Source organism: Schistocerca serialis, chromosome 7, assembly GCF_023864345.2.
Source record: "Schistocerca serialis cubense isolate TAMUIC-IGC-003099 chromosome 7, iqSchSeri2.2, whole genome shotgun sequence".
NCBI classification, from domain to species: domain Eukaryota; kingdom Metazoa; phylum Arthropoda; class Insecta; order Orthoptera; family Acrididae; genus Schistocerca; species Schistocerca serialis.
In genome coordinates, this window is record NC_064644.1 from 100,108,444 (window position 1) to 100,124,310 (window position 15,867).

At 37.4% G+C, this 15,867-nt stretch overlaps 1 protein-coding gene across 2 annotated transcripts in view; it reads right to left on the reverse strand.

Moving 5' to 3' along the window:
* Positions 1 to 15,867, reverse strand: part of LOC126412785 (pyruvate dehydrogenase protein X component, mitochondrial-like) — a 140,608-nt gene that overhangs the window by 52,662 nt on the left and 72,079 nt on the right. For both annotated transcript variants that reach the window (XM_050082559.1, XM_050082558.1), the window contains exon 7: positions 15,224 to 15,408. In XM_050082559.1, the coding sequence (XP_049938516.1) occupies positions 15,224 to 15,408 (185 nt within the window). The remainder of the gene's footprint in view (positions 1 to 15,223; positions 15,409 to 15,867) is intronic.

A 15,867-nucleotide genomic window follows, 5' to 3' on the forward strand; every position in this document is an offset into this window, starting at 1 on the left:
TTTCTCTATTTTAGCCAATTTTGCATCTACATTTTCATTTACTTTTCCCATTTTTTCCCCTACCATTACTGCACACTTGGTTTCTACCTCAGTTTCTGAATCATTTCTAATGTGATCGATTTGGTTCTCAAGTTTAACCCCACCTTCAGTACAAAATTTCTCAGAAGCCTTGACTTCATCTTTACACTGTTTTTCACAAGCCTCCACCTTCCTACTATTGTCATCACAAAGTTTCTCCCTCTCTTCTACACATTTAATACTCAATGTTAATTTCTCATTAGTATTATGTACTACTTTTCTTCATACTATTTTCCCACCTCCTAATGACTTCTTTTCTATTTTCAAACCTATTCATATTACTTTCCATCCTATTCATGCCTTCTTTCAAACTATTGGCATTACCCAAAATTTGCCTCAACATCGCTTCCAAATTTCCGTAACCACTATTGTCCTGCGACTCAGTCCCCATTAAGTCTTTCTGGTTATTTAAGAACTTAACCTCTACAGCTTTGTTTTCAAGCACACTGTCTTGTTCGTTAAGGCCACTCATTATGCATCACTTAATATAAAACACCTTTTGCTATGAAATACCTTATTTTTCAATCACTCGTATCCTGCTGCAGTTGTGGTTGCTGCTGCTGCTGCTGTCATCATCTCAGTCCATACAGTCTGTATGACCGCGTCAAGTTGTAATTCTCTCGGCCAAGTGTCTTGTTTATCTCTGGTCAGGTGTGTCCATCTGCATGCTGATTGGCTGCACCTGTACTCAGTGGCTGCTTCCATAGAACCCTCTTGCTGACTGGCTGCTGCACATTCTTCATTAGGAAACCCCAGCACTCATTGGCTGACACCACTTCCATTTAAAGCTGTAAACTGCTCGAGTTCACACTTCACTGTCAAATGTCATGAGTTCTAGTTTATTGTGCCCACATACGATAATCCTCACCCGCAAGGGCACCATATGTAACGGTTCCACCTGCTATATTTATTTCTTTGTTTGTTCTCCTTGGTGTCAACGTATTGCGTTGCTACTCTGGCTGAAAATTGGGTTTTGTAATTTGGACACTGACTACTGTAAATACTGTAGCTGACAGGTACACATTTGCATTTCACCATAGTTTTCTTTCACTTTGCACAAACCCCCAATAATACACAGTTATATATGTATGGCCAGTGCACTACTGTTTTAAACTTTTCATTATTAGTTTGCAGACAAACCTCCACATACTGCTACAACAGTTTTCCGTTGAACACCTACGAGCATGAAAAACATAACTACATAGTTCACAGTCCTTCAAATAAATTGAACAGTCACTGTTACTGCTTTAACACACATCCTATTGGTGTAACACTTATTTCACTGTTAAGCTGATACATTGTTGTCGTACTAAGCAACACAGGTTCCTCGTCTGAAACTCGGCCGTGGACTGGCAGTCTCGTGACCACAAACCGGGCCCTTATTTATCATCACAATAATATGTACTGGAACTACACATCGTTCGATGTTTAATTTACAGAAATTACAATTAAAACTTAACTCATTAAATTAGCTGAATACATCAAAAAAATCATTTTTTTAACAGTTTCTTCTACTGCAAGGGTTACGCCAAATTATTTGTTTAAATCATGAAATTAACATATATAGTTACGCAAACAATACTTTTGACAAAACTGTTACTGTAATTACTCTGGAATTAATGAAGGCCTCATTTTGCTAACATGTTTTTAAATAGAGCCAATTAGATACTTTAAGATTACAAGCATTTCGTCTTCCAAATGTTTATAATTAGTGCAGAATTTATATTTGTTTATAAGTTGACAACAGAATTTAAGATACGAAACAATTACTGATTTCGCCCTATAATGAAAGATACTAATTACGAATAGTCAAAATAAATTATAAAATCAATTACATATGTAAACTAAGCACAAAATTAGATCTGGTGTTATATGCTTTAAAACTGAGGGTCAATCTTTCTCTATTATGAATATACAGATGGGTCATCCCATATTATGTCACCCAGGGCCCTACACCCACCTGTCACAGGTATTTATGAAAATTTATATTTGAATTGTATGCATAAAGACAAGAAAATATTCGAAGTTTCATCCAATTCTAACATGTAGTTTCTGAGTTATCACCGTTTAAAGTTTTAGTCAAATTGTATTTCCAAGGGCAATTAAGACGTAACTAAAGCGTGCATGCTTTTACAGAATTTGAAGCAAAATCGTTAGTTTTGAAGCTAGAGCCTTGAAATTTTCACTGTTTTGTTCTAAATTAAACTCTGAAACTGATAGATCTACAACATTCTGATTTATAATGTTCATTCATATTGAAAAACTGTACTGAAACTCAAAATATTGTTAATTTCAAAACTGTGACCTAGGTATAAAAATTTTGAATAGCTAATATCTCTTTCCAAATAACCCAATACAACCACATATTTTTAAAAACAGTACAAAATTACCTTTCAAATGGCACAAAAAAATTTGGTGCGGTTTTGAGTTGTAACAATTTTATGGCAAATTGAAGTCAAATTTTGTAATTTACTTTGTAAAACACATGTTTGATACAATAATTAAATATTTGAAGTCAATACAACTGTGAAAATACCAGATGAACTCAAATTTTATGTATCGATTATTTTAAAATAAAAGATACATACATTGAGAATTTTACAAAATAGGTTTAGTTACATTTGAATACGAGTTGACAATTATTCGTTTTCAAACAAATTCTTTGTACAAAGCGTTTTTGATGATTTTAAAGTTTAATAATTATTCAGTTGCGGTATTATACTAAGTTCAAATGAAGCAGTATGTACAACAATTACATTTAAATGTCCATTAAGTTTTTTTTTTTTTTTTTTTCTTTTTACAATAAAGCATTGCAATTGTTCCATGTTTTGATGCGTTCCTTTCAGGAATTAGCATCAATCTTATATGATCTGCAGAACTGAGATGCTACCTCTAGAGGAGCTATTACACATAGAAGATGGGCTGGTGGAACAGGACATCTGTCTTCTTTTTGAACCCAAAAGAAAGTTTTTGCTGGTCCGTGAGGGTGCATAAAAAGAATGTCATAGTCCTCTTCTTCTTCATTGAAACCCCGAACCATTGCTATCCACCAGTTCTTCTCATAAACTCATGCAATGAAAGAATGTAGGTTAGGTTTAATAGTTGTCAGTCATAAAAATATTTTGTTTCAACAAAATTTTCGAGTCTGAACTCACTCGTTTGGCTGTAATTTCTTCACAAGAAGCTGGCTTAAAATAATGGAAAAGTTCATGTACCCGGTATTGTTTGACCCATTTGAGATCTAGTTTCAAGCATTGTTCTTTTAGCTTCATTTTCTTCTTCCTTTAAAAAGAAGAAATATATTTTTGAGAATAAACTTTTGCAAAAATTGTACATTTGTTCAGCGTTTATTATCTGCTCACTTTGCCAACTGCTCTGCAAGTTTTTTTTGGTTACAGTTCTCTTGACTGTGCTCCTATCCCATTGCAAGTTGCTTTACCATGACTCGTAGCATGGCATGATCAGCTTGCATTTAATTTAAAATCATTTTTTTAAATTTATTTATCATGCTTTTGAAGTTTTTATACTGAGCACCGCAACCATCTGTAAAATACTCAATTCGTTCAATGCCAGGAAAGTTTTGTTTCATGAAATCTATGTTTTTATCCTGTACTGAATAAACAAATGGTACATCATGCTTTAGATCATCTGAAATGAAACACAATAATGTTTCTTTTATGGTGGAATCTTCATTTTTAGAAAAAAAAAACACTACTGGATGAAGTGAGCAGCTCAAGTGGCCCCAGTGGTAGGATTGCACTTCGTTTGCAGAATGAAGTCATCGTTTTCTGCAAAATCCATAAGAAGTAAAACGTCATTAAATGCCAAATTTTCTTTTCCCTGTTTCATGTAAGAGTTTTGAGTTTTTGTGATGTAAGAATGAGGTATCAGAGCCTCAATTTTTCTTATAGTAAAGTCAGTAAATTCCTTGCAAAGTAGTAGCATTGTTTGTAAAGTCATTCTGCTGTCACTTGAAACCCACTGCGAAAATTTAATGCCTTCATTTTCATCAGTCTTCTAGTATTTCTTTTAGATGTAGCTGCATTGATTCACTTGTTTTCGGGCACACATCACAACATCTTAACATACAGTCCACGTTTTGTATATCACAAACCAATTTGTCCATCACAGTGTGTATTGATTCTTTATCATGCTGGTTCAGAGCATTTGCTGAAAGCTCAACCTTTTGGTGGTACAAGCAAACACACACACTGTGAGTTCCAGGTGAACCAGCAAGCACACACCACTTCAGTCTCAAGGAGTAAAATTTGGAAAATACAATTTTAATATTTGGGTGTTTTTCTTTAAACGCAATAAGTAGTTCCTCTAAGTTGCATAAAAGAATTCTTTTCTGCTTATGTAAGAAAATTCATCATCTTCATAAAACAGTTGGACAGTGTCTATTGTTTACTGGGGAAGGGTTCTGCCATGTTTGGATTCTGTCAAAGCCAAAATACCTTTCTCGTTTGCAAGCGTTCGGGCTTTTCGCACAAACTATTCCGATACATTATATTTTTCCACTGCTTTTATGCACGACCAAGACTTTGGAGTGATTGTTAATATCTGTATTTTTTCCTGTTTGGTCAAGTTTGTCTTGAGTTTTTCCTTTATAGTATCCACTAAATGATCAAGATCCTTAGATTTTGTCTTCAATTTATTACCATTACTTGTACTGTCAGATTCACTTGAATCGTTGAATTCTTGTACTTTCAAAACAAATGGCAGCTTTTTTTTAACCTAGTCTTTTGCCTTTTTAAACTTCTTTTTGGCATTTTTTTTCTTCGATTGGGTAGATAATGACTGACGTTGAAGTGGTGTTACATCCAACCCTAAAAGCATTTCATTCAACTTTTCTCTTTCTACTAATCTTTTTGCATTGGTTAATTCACCCTCATTTGCTTCACCACTTTCAAGTAGAGCAATATCTTGATGATCTAAAGTAGGTGTTGTCCCATTCAACAATTTTCTACATGTACTGCACAACAGCTTTCCTGGCACTAAAACAGTGTTCTTATTTTCCTTAACATATTTCGCTTTTCCAGGGTAATTATCCTCAAATCTTTCTTCTTTGTTAAAGGTACAGAATGTTTCTTAAATGGATCACAGCAGGATTTTTGGTTCTTTTCAAAATACTTTAAAAAATAACACAAATGATGGGAACAAATATCATCTGTTTCACTGTACTGCTTATTAGTATGCCAAACTAAAATTTCTACTTCTTCTTTACACAAGTTTTCCGAAATTAAATAAATTTCTTTGCTTTTTGTCAGTGAACTATTTTCACATGAAAGATTTAGTAATGAACCTACTGAACACTTCAGGAGAGAGGGTTTCATGTCCTGACTTTAATTTCATGTCTTGATGGAAAACAGCAGGCAGACTGCTGACTGGTGAATTTTTGATGTGCATACTTGCATAGTAGTACTGCCTTATCTGAACTTCCAACACACTTCACATGACTCAAAAAATGTTGTGGAAAATCTCACAGAGATGTGAAACAGATACTAACAAAGAGATAGAGGGGCTGGCCAGTACTTACCTCAGCTCAGTACAGCCGATAGATACACATAAAACAGAACTGAAAATTTACATTCCTAGCTTTCGGAACTTTGTTCCTTCATCAGGGAGGAGAGAGGGGAAAAAAGGGAAGAAAGACTTACAGTAGAATATCTTTGGCTTCCCTCTGACAACCATGCCTCCATCCTTGCTACCCTCCCTGTTTACCTTTCCCTGTTGCTTCATAACCTAGGTTGTGAGTAACTGAATCCACTTTCCCTTCTTCCCTTTTTTCCCCTCTCTCCTCCCTGATGAAGGAACAAAGTTCCGAAAGCTAGGAACGTAAATTTTCAGTTCTGTTTTATGTGTATCTATCGGCTGTACTGAGCTGAGGTAAGTACTGTCCAGCCCCTCTATCTCTTTGTTAGTATTTGTTTCAAAAAATGTTGTATGTTTCTTGACTTTGACTTCAGTTAAATAAAACAAAAAAGACAAATAAAATTACAACTACAGTAAAATCTTTGACCCAATTTAAAAATACATAACAAAAGATGTACTGTTTTAAGTAGCTGATCTTCCAAATTATAGTTTTAAAACCTTATACTTCTATATAACCTCTACTGTAACCATTTTGAATCTTAAAATAGCCATTCCATACATTTTGAATAGATAAAACTTGTTTCCACTTCAATGTAAGAAAAAATTGTTACAACTCAGAACCCCACCAAATTTTTTGCATCATCTCAAAGGTAATTTTATGCTGTTTTCAAAAATATATGGTTGCATTGGGTTATTTGGAAGGAGATTTTAGCTATTCATAATTTTCTATGCCTACTGTATTTACTCAAATCCACGCCGCACTCGAATCTAAGTCACACCTGAAAAATGAGACTCGAAATCACGGAAAAAAAATTTTCCCAAATCTAAGCCGCACCTGAAATTTGAGACTTGAAATTCAAGGGGAGAGAAAAGTTTTATATCGCACCTCCAAATCGACATAAATTTGGTCCATTGTAACATGAGAAACAATTTAGGTCGAATGGATGAAGATACAGCTACAGTAGTTTGGCTTCACCAGGTAGCCATTACTATGCACCAGGCGCTCCATCCGTATTTATACAGGTACCATTCCTTTTTCATGTGCTTCGTCTGGTTTGAATCAATTGCTTATTTTGCTTTGATCTGATAAGTGCCGTTCTCTTTGTTATAGGTGTTTACGTCACTCTAAGCTGAAAATGCATTATTGTACTGTGTCGTGCATTGTTTGTTGCATTCTGATAACGAGTGTTTACGATCTGTCACCGCTCGCAGCATGGCTTGCTTTTATGTGCACTACAGCCGGTTACAATAAATAAAAAGAGAGCAATTGTATCATTAGTGAAACAATAGCAAAGAGACTGCTATTTGTTGTTACTTACACTGCTGCTTTATTTGATAATGATCAACAAAAACCAAATAATAGACTGCGTATGATAGGAAATGTTCTGAACGAGAGTTTAGCGAAAATTTTTCTCCGTTTGAAAATCTTTGCAGACGCCTCTTTAGTACATTACATTCTGCACGGAAATTAGAATCATCTTAGATTTAAAAATCTAGTCAGTTGCCGTGCTTCATTTCTGACTGTATCACTATTCAGCATAAGAATAATATGAATATCAACATGACATGATATGTATATTCTTCCGCGTTTGCTGTTGTCTCGCTCTAGTTTCATAATTTATTAGGCAGACAGGATTTAAATGAGATAGCAGCAAACACGAAATAATACATGGCGTAATGTTTACATTTGTATCATTCTTATGGTGAAGAGAATACTGCATGTGAATCACGATTTATAAAAGTTCCTATTAGCAACCATCTCTTGTCACAGGTAGGAAAAAATTCAGAACGTAGAGTTGGCCATATTGACATACATTCCAAACAGCCTTGCCAGTCGGATTTTCGTAGTAGATATTTAGTGATGACTTGAAATGCAGGGTGTGTTGTTGTTGTCTTCAGTCCGTAGACTGGTTTGATGCAGCTCTCCAGACTTTTCCATCCTGTGCAATGCAGAGCAGCAACACTTATTTTATAAGAATGAAAATAACTTAGAAATTAGAATTTAGAACAAAATTTTATTAGGTTTGTAATACATCTTATATGAAATGTTTAAAATATGAGTCATGATTCTGAATCACCATCACTCGATTCTTTGTTGCTCATTTCTTTATACAGTGCATCGTCCTCCATACAGTCTAGTGCATTGGATATCGAACATTTTTTTAATGTTTGTTGCACAGTCTGATTTGGAATACATTTTCATGCATCATAAATCCATTGGCACACTTGCGACAAACTTGCGCGTTTTACACATCCTGTTGGTGTCAGCTGTCTGTCGCTTTTCGAAAGCCAGTCTGTGTACATGCGTTTAAGCTTGTCCTTAAATGGTTTATTCAGACAGACATCAAGTGGTTGCAGAATTGATGTCATCCCGCCCGAAATTACTGCCAGGTCCGTTTTGCTTTCCTCTAATTTTCGTTTTACTGCGGGTGTTTAATGGCCTGCGTACACATCTAATACCAACAGACTGCGTAAACCAAGCATTGCACCACAACAACGATTCCACACACACCTAATCCATTCCAGCACCATGTCCCCCGAAAACCACCCAGTTTCGTTTGCTCATACAATTACACAGTTTTTGGAAACACTTCCGTTTTTGGTAAAGTCTTTCACTTGAAAACTATGAATGGGGGTAATTTATATCCATCTGCTGTGCAAGCCAGCATGACGGACATCGGCTGTTTTTCACCCCCTGATGTAAGAACACTTTCTTTCCTTTGACGTCAACCATATACTTTGACGGCATGTCAAAATATACGGGAGTTTGGTCAGCATATCCTATATGAATAAGAAGGTATTGCTTTTCTGTGCACTGCCTAATTATGAAGTGCTGAAATTCCAAAAGTTTTTCTTCATAATTTTTCGGCAGCTCCTGTGCAAATGAAGTTCACCTCCAAAGTGAAAAACCCCAGCGCTTCATAAACAGATCAATCCAGCTGCGACTGGCCTTAAAATTCTCGATTTGTTGCTCTCTAGCAATTTCACGTGCCATAATTTTTAAAATTTCGGCATTCACAGGCAGGAATTTCTGACGCTGTTCCTTAATAGATTCATTTAAAATCACTCCTAGTGCATGATATCGGCCACACTTTGGCCCACCAAATGCTTTCCTGCTACTTGAACATTCAAATAATTTATCTCTCACCAGTCGCCATCGCCTGACATTGCTCTCATCAATCCAGTATCACAGACTTGCAGCACAATTAGAACTTTGTTCCGCAAAAAAAAAATAACTCCCCTCTTGAATTTGGCACTATAATGAAAGCGCTTCATTACGGTTCACTAACACCAACAAGCACTTCACAAAATTCCACGAAGCAACAGGTGCCGCTACGTGAAATCTTTATGAGCCCCAGCGTGTCAACTCGTGCACAATCCTAAAGCCTTGTGCATTGCTGGTATTTTTGTGTAAAGAAATTTATTTTTGTTGCCATGAATATGTGAAAGGCTGCTACATTGGAAGATGAACAATACAGAATTTCTATTTACTTCATTGGATTGTTGTTGTTGTTGTGGTCTTCAGTCCTGAGACTGGTTTGATGCAGCTCTCCATGCTACTCCACCCTGTGCAAGCTTCTTCATCACCCAGTACCTACTGCAACCTACATCCTTCTGAATCTGCTTAGTGTATTCATCTCTTGGTCTCCCTCTACGATTTTTACCCTCCACACTGCCCTCCAGTACTAAATTGGTGATCTCTTGATGCCTCAGAACATGTCCTACCAACCGATCCCCTCTTCTAGTCAAGTTGTGCCACAAACTTCTCTTCTCCCCAATTCTATCCAATACCTCCTCATTAGTTATGTGATCTACCCATCTAATCTTCAGCATTCTTCTGTAGCACCACATTTCGAAAGCTTCTATTCTCTTTTTGTCTTAACTATTTATCTTCCACGTTTCACTTCCATACATGTCTACACTCCGTACAAATACTTTCAGAAACGACTTCCTGATGCTTAAATCATTACTCGATGTTAACAAATTTCTCTTCTTCAGCAACGCTTTCCTTGCCATTGCCAGTCTACATTTTATATCCTCTCTACTTCAAGCATCATCAGTTACTTTGCTCCCCAAATAGCAAAACTCCTTTACTACTTTAAGTGTCTCATTTCCTAATCTAATTCCCTCAGCATCACCCGACTTGATTCAATTACATTCAATTATCTTCGTTTTGCTTTTGTTGATGTTGATCTTATACCCTCCTTTCAAGAGACTGTCCATTCCGTTCAATTGCTCTTCCAAGTCCTTTGCTGTCTATGACAGAATTACAATGTCATCGGCGAACCTCAAAGTTTTTATTTCTTCTCCGTGGATTTTAATACCTACTCCGAACTTTTCTTTTGTTTCCTTTACTGCTTGCTCAATATACAGATTGAATAACATCGGGGAGAGGCTACAACCCTGTCTCACTCCCTTCCCAACCACTGCTTCCCTTTCATGTACCTAGTCTCTTATAACTGCCATCTGCTTTCTGTACAAATTGTAAATAGCCTTTCGCTTCCTGTATTTTACCCCTGCCACCTTCAGAATTTGAAAGAGAGTATTCCAGTCAACATTGTCAAAAGCTTTCTCTAAGTCTACAAATGCTAGAAACGTAGGTTTGCCTTCCCTTAATCTTTCTTCTAAGATAAGTCATAGGGTCAGTATTGCCTCACGTGTTCCAACATTTCTACAGAATCCAAACTGATCTTCCCCGAGGTCGGCTTCTACCAGTTTTTCCATTCGTCTGTAAAGAATTCGCGTTAGTATTTTGCAGCTGTTTCTTATTAAACTGATAGTTCTGTAATTTTCACATCTGTGAAACAACTGCTTTCTTTGGGATCGGAATTATTATATTCTTCTTGAACTCTGAGGGAATTTCGCCTTTCTCATGCATCTTGCTCACCAGATGGTAGAGTTTTGTCAGGACTGGCTCTCCCAAGGCTGTCAGTAGCTCTAATGGAATGTTGTCTACTCCCGGGGCCTTGTTTCAACTTAGGTCTTTCAGTGCTATAATATATGAAAATGCAGTGGTTGAAACTCGGGGCGGAGAAAAAAACTCGTCTACTACCTTTTTTTTAAATTTATTTACTGGTGCAGAGGTTTTGGCGCCAGTATTTATCTTTGTGCCTGCAAAGCATGCCTGTGCAGCGCTACATATATCCGATGGCAGAAGTTAGTTGTGGCGGCTCCTACCAACATTTTTCAGAACTTCCGCTTACTTTGCACTCGATTCTAAGCTGCAGGCGGTTTTTTGGGTTACAAAAACCGGAAAAAAGTGCAGCTTAGATTCAAGTAAGTACGGTATGTCACAATTTTGAAATTAACAATATTTTGAGTTTCAGTACAGTTTTTCAATATGATTGAACATTATAAATCTTAATTTTGTAGATCTGTCAGTTTCAGCATTTAATTAAAATAAACCAGTGAAAATATCAAGGCTCTAGCTTCAAAACTAACAATTTTGCTTCAAATTCTGTAAAAGCATGCACGCTTTAGTTATGTCTTAATCGCCCTTAGAAATACAATTAGCCTAAGACTTTAAATGGTAATAACTCAGAAACTATTTGATAGAATTGGATTAAACTTTGGATATTTTCTTATCTTTATGCATACGTTTCACATATAATTTTTGGGAAAAAATCCAAAAACCTTGGGTTTTATATCTACTTTTGGCTGGATGATTTGGCGTTGAATGTCCCAGTTTATATTCATGTATGTTAATGGTGAATTGTTAAAAGTGAAAAAACTAATTTAAGGAGGCAGAAGGCAAAACAAGAGAGGAATTAAAATTCTCCCAGCTTGCTTCGTCATAGCACACCCTTTGCATTACTTTAGTGGACAACATGGATGAACAATTTATGAAGCAGTGGCTCCAGTAACAGCAGGAACAATCACTTCTTGATCGGCAGTTACTGGAACAACAGCAACAGTAGCTTGTGTTACTACAGCAACAAATAACAGCATTGTCTACTACAAACAAGATACTTCATCATTCTACTGTTTCCTTCATTTTTGGATGGCACTGATTTTAGGGAAACATATTCATGACACCTGCTCCATCACTTCACTGCCTACAAGGTAACCGATTGAGATTGTAAACAGTCATTTTTGTTTCCCGATCTTTTCATAGTGTGTTGAATTTGCTCCGTAAAAGTTATACCCCATGAAACATCCTGATAGTCTGTCTTTTAGTTTGCTCCTTACCATAAAATGACACATTAAGTTGCATACAGACACAATTAAAAGATACTTACACTTTTAATTGTGCCTGTCTGCAACTTAGTTTGTCACTTTTACAGTAAGTAGCAATCACTGATATCCCAACCTGGAGTTTCCATTGTTTGATTTTGCTGAACATAGTTATCTGCAGTTGGACCATTATGGGTGTCAATCCTGTGTGGGCATATGCTCATTTGAAACGTTATAGACATTGTGCACAAACATCGGGAACCTACTGACCTTCGTGGTCTTAGTCAACATTGTGCTTTCATGTCCTCTGAAGAATCAAGTTGCCAATTGTATGCAGACTCCTTGGTTCAGGACTCGCTTCTCCATCTTTCACCCAACAAGAGAGTCCACTCACAGGCTTTATGGCATATGGATCCCTCCTTAGACAAAATCCTTAAAACTCCTCAGGTTTTCAAATTCACATAGGAAACCGAAAGCTATTGGGAGGTTCAGCCCACAGTGTCTGCTGTCACCGCTTGTCTGACAGTAAAATCTTCGCATCAGTGCAACAGGAAATCACATCCCCGTGCCAGCCATTCTGGTAAACATGTTATGCCATGCCAACAAAATGGTCTAAAGGCAAGCAAACAGGGAAGTGACAGTTCAAGTTTCTCTCATAACTCAATTTCAGAATCTTTTCTGGGTTCTCCGTCTCGATGGAACTCCAATCCGTATTGTCTACCTTCTTGTACTCAGTGTTTCCACTAACACGCTCGCTCCCTCTGTCCACATCAATCAGCTATTTGTTTTTCATGTGGCATTACGGGTCACATTAAAAGTGTGCATCGGTCATCTGACATCCGGAACCACAGGTACGATGCAGAGTCTGGTTCTCCCGTCTTTTCCCTCATGGGATCTACTCACAGCTCTCCTACTGAAGCCATGCATTATAATGCTCTACTGAAACAATGACTCATCCCACTAGATGTCAACCTGTCAAATTGGTAACCATGTTATGAGTGAATGGTTTGCAAGTCCCTTTTCAGGTGGATACTGGTGCATCTTCTTCTCTTATGAATAGTACTACCTATGTTGCATTAGATTCTGCTCTGCTACAACCTTCTTGTCAGAGAGTAACAGTGTACAGTGGCCATAACATTCACATGAAAGGCATTCCTGCTAAGGATATCTCCTATAAAATGTTTATAAAAACTATCCTGTTCGGTTGTTACTTCTGGTAATGCAGAAAACGTCTTTGTGGTAGACATATTGGAACAGTTTGGGTTTCTGATTTTGGAGAATGCGTGTTTGATTGCCACATTGATTCCATTTCACGGCACTGATGACTTAAGTGCCTCATACTTGTATCTGTTTACCCCTAGTTTAGGAAGAGCTGCAGATGTAGATGTAAAAATTCACTGACAAACAGGTCTGTACCTTGCTTCCTGCAGGCCCCGCTCAATTTCACACATCCTTTGGGATGTGGTTAAGGCAGATTTGGATAGGTTGGAGGCCCTCGGTGATTACCCTTCTCTCATCATGCAAATGGGCCTTTGCCCCTTGGAATCATGAAAAAATTGGATGGCTCTCTCTGCTTATGTGGTGATTTTAAGGCCGTTAATACCCAGGACATCATCGACACTTTTTCGGTTCACCGCAGAGAAGGCCTGTTTTCTAAGTTACAAAATAGTGTCTGTTGTACTAAGGTCGATTTGTCGGAGGCATACTTACAGTTGCCACTGCAGTCGGGATCTACTGGTGCTCAACACACCTTTGGCCTTTACAGGTATAACAGACAAACCTTCGGTTTTTCTAGCACACCACCACTCTTCCAGTATTACTTGGAACAGCTGATATAGGACATTCCTTCGTGCTGCAATTATTTAGGTGACATCACAGTGACAGGGACACCAACTGATGAACACCCTCAGAACTTGCAGTCTTTGTTTTCTTGATTACTTCTGGCTGGCCCCAAATGTAAACTATAAAATCTAAATTTTTCCAACAGTTCGTTGACTAACTTGGTATTATCATTAGCAAACAGAGGAACTGTCCCACCAAGCAGGGCATCCATGCTACAGAAAATGTGCCCAAGCCCCAGTATCCCAAGGAATTGCAACTCTTTATAGAAAAAATTAACTATTACTGCCATTTCATTCAACATGCTACAAAAATTTCCTATCCAGTATACGCATTGCAGAAAAAAGGGGTTCTGTTCTGGTGGTCTCTGAAGTGGGACACAGCTATTTCAGCACTTAAACGGGTACTGTGCCTCATCCCATTTTCACCAGGGATTCCCCTTCTTGCCACAGGCGTTATTCAGCGTCGTGTCGGAGTAGTCCTGTCCCACAAGGAGATGGATGGTTCTGAACATCCTGTAGCATTCATGTCCAATACACTCAATGTTGCCCAATGCAACACCTCCCAGATTGACGAAGAGGCACTGGCCATTGTGTGTGAAGTTCATGTAGGAACAGACTCCGACAGCGACATGGAACTGTCACAGCTGTCTGAGATCAATCCTTACCTAAAGCTCTCACCACAAGTGGCATCACAACCTAAAAGCTGTCTCTGCAAAAAGCGATCTGGGAAAAGGCCAAGGCCCTGGAGCTCACGTCACATCATCTGGTGAGATCCCGTGACCTCCAATCGGCTGTAATCATTTGCCTGCCACACAGAGGACTCATCCTCTTCTGTACTCACTGTACCGGCCAGTATCTGTTGGCGACTTTTGCTTTGTCTTCAACTATGTATCGACCTTAATATTGGCCAGTTAGCTTCTTCAAACTTATCAGTTATTGTCTTTACTGTGTGTTTCTACTGTGTCACAGTAATAAGCCAAATAAAGTGTACTCACATGTCTGTGGCTAACATTAAAATCGTAGTAATGTATTGCTGTTAGTAACAACATTAAACATTTTTAAATCTACTGGTAGAATATCTTTTTTGCATTTTCTATTTTTAAATATTTTCTCTATTTATAGCCTGTATTTAATATTTTATACGCAACCTGGAAACTATAACTCTTGTGACATTGCTGTAAAGACTATACAAGAGAAATTGAGAACTCAATATGGAAAAGAGTTCAGCTATTGCACAAGTTGCAATATGAAGCAACAGTCACACTGACATTAGGGATTTGTCAAAAACCAAAGCCTCTTTACTACTTTGTGATGACAAAAACAGCTGTCCAAGACCTGCGCGTATTTCCTGCATAAAATGACATCACCACTTCTGTGGTATTGTCTCTGGAGATACTGTAATATTCTGCACATTTCAAAGTAGTAGGTATTGAGAAAAGCACTGTTTTCCAGTAAGCACTAATGCTAATAACTAAATGTAACTGATGCACACTGTTTGCAGTTATTTTAGGAGTAACAATTTCTGTGATACATACGTGAAGCTTCCACCTTGGAATTCATGAGGCTGGAGTTTCCCAGATCGTGCTTTTTCTGCCAGTTTGCGTATTTCTGTTGAGATCGTTTCGATACCCTTGCCTGCTGCATTTTTCACTATGGGTGTGATCAAACCAGCATCTGTGGCAACTGCTATTGATACATCCACAGTTGGAATATGAACTATCTGTAACAAAACGTAGCTTTAACTACCAAAATTCAGCTTTCATCACACAAAAACAAGGTAGCATCCTCATGAACACGAGCTGACACTGATAAGATTCATTGGATACAGGATATTAGTGGCTACTAATTGTACCTTGTCTTAATATTTCTGAGATATTCAATGACAGAAGGTAGAATTAAAGTAAATATTATTTTTAAGACATGTTTATTTAGTTTTCAAATTTATGTTCTTAATCAAAAGCAGAAATAGTCAAATATTTGTCCATGCATGTGTTACAGTCAAAATCCATTTTTAGTTAGAATGTGTTCTTACTAGTTTGTACTGAGCCACTTCATCAAAATGCGTTTTGCCTAGTTAAAACTAGTTTTAACAGACTTTCGCTTTTGACCAGCAGTAAATTCTAGTTGTAACTAAAGTTATCAGTATCAACCAGTTTCAACTAGTAAGAACACTTCTAAC